General features: G+C 40.8%; 1 protein-coding gene across 2 annotated transcripts in view; it reads right to left on the bottom strand.

Annotated features, from left to right (window-relative positions):
• Window positions 1-1,719: 1,719 nt before the first annotated feature.
• The window catches only part of LOC110461881 (diaminopimelate decarboxylase 2, chloroplastic-like), a 45,570-nt gene continuing 42,466 nt past the window's right edge, over window positions 1,720-4,823 (bottom strand). For both annotated transcript variants that reach the window (XM_021515601.1, XM_021515602.1), the window contains exon 9: window positions 1,720-3,327. In XM_021515601.1, the coding sequence (XP_021371276.1) occupies window positions 3,232-3,327 (96 nt within the window). In that variant the 3' untranslated portion in view covers window positions 1,720-3,231. The remainder of the gene's footprint in view (window positions 3,328-4,823) is intronic.

Below are 4,823 nucleotides of genomic sequence, written 5' to 3'. Positions count from 1 at the left end.
TACCGTACAGATGTAGTTTTATTAGCTCATCTTGCACGAAGTCCCAAGTGAGCATATGCCGTGGCGTGGCGTCCGTCCGTCCGTCCATCCGGCGTCTGGCGTCAATATTTTACTTTAAACAACTTCTTCCGAATAACCAAAATGCACAGGGTGATGATATTTGGCCAGTAGCATGCTGAGATGAAGGGCTACAAAGTTTGTTCAAATGAATGACCTTCACCCATATTCAAGGTCACAGGGGTCAAATATGTTAACAATTTTAAACAACTTCTCAATAACCAAAATGCCCAGGGTGATGATATTTGGACAGTAGCATTTTGGGGTAAAGGGCTATCAAGTTTGTTCAAATGAATGACCTTCACCTATATTCAAGGTCACAGGGGTCAAATATGTGAAAACATTAAACAACTTCTTCTGAATAACCCAAATGCACAGGGTGATGATATTTGGCCATTAGCATGCTGAGATGAAGGGCTACAAAGTTTGTTCAAATGAATGACCTTCACCCATATTTAAGGTCACAGGGGTCAAATATGTTAAAAACTTTAAACAACTTCTTCTTTATAACCAAAATGCCCAGGGTGATGATATTTGGCCAGTAGCATGCTGTGGTATAAAATTTGTTCAACATAATGACTTAATTTGCCTGTAGCTTTATTTTAGATCACTTTTAAGGTTACTAGTGTGAGATTTATACTAGGTGAGAGATGCAGGCCCATTGGGCCTCTTGTTGTAGCGTATTTCAACCTGAGGTTATAGTAACAACGTGTAACGAAGAAGATCAGTAAATCCTCTGCCATGTCGCTAAACACATTTGCTAGGTTATTGTTTACACCATACAAAAGGATGAAGTTCTTAAAGCAGGATGCTCCTGATGAGTAGGTAACTCTGGTTGACGGAGCCACTGCAGCATCCCACAGGTCACGTACTGATGGTCCTTATTATAATACAGAGGCACATTGCTGTCTGGAATAGGCTCTAGATGTACCTCTGTGAACGGAACTAGCTGGTGGAATCGGTCCATCTGAATACTTTGCCGTCGCTATACCTATATGGTTGATACCGTAAATATCAACAGGTGGCTCTGTAAAGGGCCCAATGAGGAATTTCTTGTCAAGTTCACTTGCTATGAGAGTATCCACAACGTCCTCTTGAGTAGTAGTACTTCGCAAGTTTTTACAAACTAAAGATGTATCTGGTAACGTTGAGATACCTAGGCCTATATCAAAAACCGTTAGATAACCCGGAAATCAAAGTTTGTACAAATTCTTTGTCAGGATGGTTCTTTAACTCTAATTCCAATGTAATATTTATCGGAAAAGACACTTCAAATAAATGTTTCCCTGTAGTCATTGTTTTGTGGATTTTTTGTTTTTTGTGGTCTTTGCTGATTGATTTTTATACTGAGCTCTTTACAACATGGAGGTATGGGCAGTTATCCCAGATCCAACCATATGCGTCGTTAAAGTTGTTGCAGACCTCTTTGCCTTGGTGTATGACACAAGGCCGTCCTTTTCTATCAGTCTGACTATCTACTTTCCTGTTGTTTGATTTGTGGTTGATGTTTACTTGAGGATGCACTGTTGCACCGTTCAGAACGAGAGGGCAAAACTCTTCAGTGTGGCTCCGGTTGCTACACAACTTGCAGCTGTTGCACTTAAAGCCTGAGCATATTGTGGTGTAGAGTTGATTGTCTCTAATTGCCCAGTTGACCTTAATGCCTCGCTAATGTAGGATGGCTGACGCCCTGGCGGTGAAGGCCTTATGATATTCATAGAAAATAGGGCCAGGATATGAAAGTACCAGTTCTACAATATCACGTTCGTATACATCCAATTCTTGGCGACGATTAGGGTAATGTCCACACATAATGTTACGATATACAGAAAAGGCCTTGACGAACTCTCCAAGTGTTCGTGACTTGCAGAGTCTTGGATCGGTTTGTAGTTTGAACATCTGTCCTCCTACTTTAGTGAACCGATTGTATCGAGTGATATCATTAGCATAGGCAGGTAGTAATAACAAAACAAGGTTCACGTCCTTACCTTCGAGAATCTGTTGGCGGGCAGCAGGTGGTACTATTTCTACAGCAGGATCAGACTCTGATGATATACATGTCTGCTGTAAGAAGAGGCTCTGTACATGTGGAGGTGTTACCAGTCCACCATCTGGACTAATATCTGGTCGGCTGGTTGCTGGAACTACAGTTTCTGCAGTGTTCTGTGTCTGTGAGGTCGACATTGGGCCATGACCTGACATGGCCATAACTTGACCCACTATGTTCCTGTTAAAAAATGTGTAGTGGTATTTGATGGTGACGTAATGTCCATAGCTGTCATGGCGGCTCCTGCATTCTCCTTGTATAATTGAATTAGCATTGTTTTGCTAAACTCCTTGGGTGGCGTTATGCTCAGGCCAGCAAAGACACGGTGTTTTTGTAATATGACTGTATAGCTTGACCATCAGAAAACAACTGGGCAGTTGGCTAGAACTGTTAGAACAAAGAGCACTTGTCATGTGACCACGCTAGGTCCTAGGATTAGATCTCATACTCTTTCCCTTATCAGTAAGGAACCAATACCCAATATAGCACATGTAAATTAGGCAAAGAGGGGAGACTCTGTTTACTGTGTTGCTGTCAGGACAGTGAGGTTATGGAAGGTCCCAATGCCCAGATGGCTGAGCTTGAGATAAGAATAAATTAGGTAGGGAGAGGAGACCCTTTGTTTACTGTGTTGCTGTCAGGACAGTGGGGTTATGGGGTGTCAGAATGCCAAGCTGGCTGAGCTTGAGATAAGAATAATCTTGACCCCTGCATTACTAATTGGTTGGATGCATGTCCTCTCTATGATCGGTGATCATGACCTGCAGATAGGGGAGATGTCTTGTGGTAAGACCGGCTAGAACCCAGATGGCCCTGTGAATTAATGTTTATGCTGATAGGGAACCGATGGACCATATATACATTCTATACTACGTCTGCTCAGATGTTTACTTAAAATGAGATGAAAGCAGATGAAAGGCAGACCCCTTCTATGCTGTGCAAACCTGCCTAATAAAATTATGTCGTATTAGACTTTAAAAACTTTTAAAGCGTTTGATAACTCCGCCTTCATGTATGATCAACATAGTTTGTAGCTAAGAATAGGGTATATTCAATAATTTTGTATTGAGTTTTTAATTAGTTCACGGTATAACATCGAAAAGAATTATCAAGTCATTGGGTGTTTACTACACCATGAATGGCCTCACTAGATCATCAAAACTGTCCGGACGTCTGACCAACTTCCATGTTTGTCCGTCAACAATCACCTCAGCTGGCCGGAGCTGGAACCAAATACAAACAGTGTTTTAAACCGAAATAAAGGAAAACACTAGCGCTTTATAAGTGAGTTAGGGTTCTTAATGCAAGTGATCGCCATCTGAAGCTGTTAAATATCAAACTTTCGTTTAAATTTTGACTTGAAAGCAAAAGTGATTATGTGTGGACAACAAAATTTACTACTTTATAGCTTTATTAATTGTGTCTCCCTTAGGCTGGCTGTAGTCTCGACTCTGCTTATCTACTAACAATCCCAACAGCTGGCTGTAATCTTGACACTGCTAGTCTACTAACAGTCCCTACAGCTAGCTGTAATCTTGACTCTGCTCTTCGATAAATAGTCCTTATAGCTGGTTGTAACCTTGACTCTGCTCTTCGACTAATAACCCATACAGCTGGCTGTAATCTTGAATCTGCTCTTCGACTAATAGTCCCTACAGCTAGCTGTTACCTTGACTCTGTTTGTCTACTAACAATCCCTACAGCTGGCTGTAACCTTGACTCTGCTCTTCGACTAATAGTCACTACAGCTGGCCGTTACCTTGACTCTGCTAGTCTACTAACAGTCCCTTTAGCTAGCTGTAACCTTGATTCTGCTCTTCGACTAACAGTCCCTACAGCTGGCTGTTACCTTGACTCTGCTAGTCTACTAACAGTCCCTACAGCTGGCTGTTACCCTGACTGCTAGTCTACTAACAATCCCTACAGCTGTCTGTAACCTTGACTCTGCTCTTCGACTAAGAGTCCCTACAGCTGGTTGTTACATTGACTCTGCTCTTCGACTAAGAGTCCCTACAGCTGGCTGTTACCTAGACTTTGCTCGTGGACTAACAGTCCCTACAGCTGGTTGTTACCTTGACTGTGCTAGTGGACTAACAGTCCCTACAGCTGTAAAAGTTATCACTGGTGCATCACTTAATATAAAACTAAGCACATACTAATAAATGCATCACTAGTTCATTACTTATCCTTTTTATATCACTTAATTAACAAATAATATAAAACCTATCACTGGTACATCCCTAAGTATCAAACTTATCACTGGTACATTACTAAGTATCAAACTGTTCACTGGTACATCACTAAGTATCAAACTAATCACTGGTACATCACTTAGTATCAAACTTATCACTGGTACATCACTAAGTATCAAACTAATCACTGAATCATCACTAAGTACCAAAACTTAACACTGGTACATCACAAAGTACCAAACTAATCACTGGTAAATCACTAAGTATCAAACTTAACTGTTATATCACTTAGTATCAAACTAATCACTGGTTCATCACTAAGTATCAAACTAATCACCGGTACAACGCTAAGTATCAAATTAATCACTGGTTCATCACTTAGTATCAAACTAATCTTGTACATCACTTAGTATCAAACTAATCACTGGTACATCACTAAGTATCAAACTAATCACTGGTACATCACTTAGTATCAAACTAATCTCTGGTACATCACTAAGTATCAAACTAATCACTGGTACATCACT

This window comes from Mizuhopecten yessoensis, unplaced genomic scaffold (assembly GCF_002113885.1).
Source record: "Mizuhopecten yessoensis strain PY_sf001 unplaced genomic scaffold, ASM211388v2 scaffold10697, whole genome shotgun sequence".
Classification (NCBI taxonomy): domain Eukaryota; kingdom Metazoa; phylum Mollusca; class Bivalvia; order Pectinida; family Pectinidae; genus Mizuhopecten; species Mizuhopecten yessoensis.
This window is presented reverse-complemented; position numbering and strand designations above follow the sequence as displayed.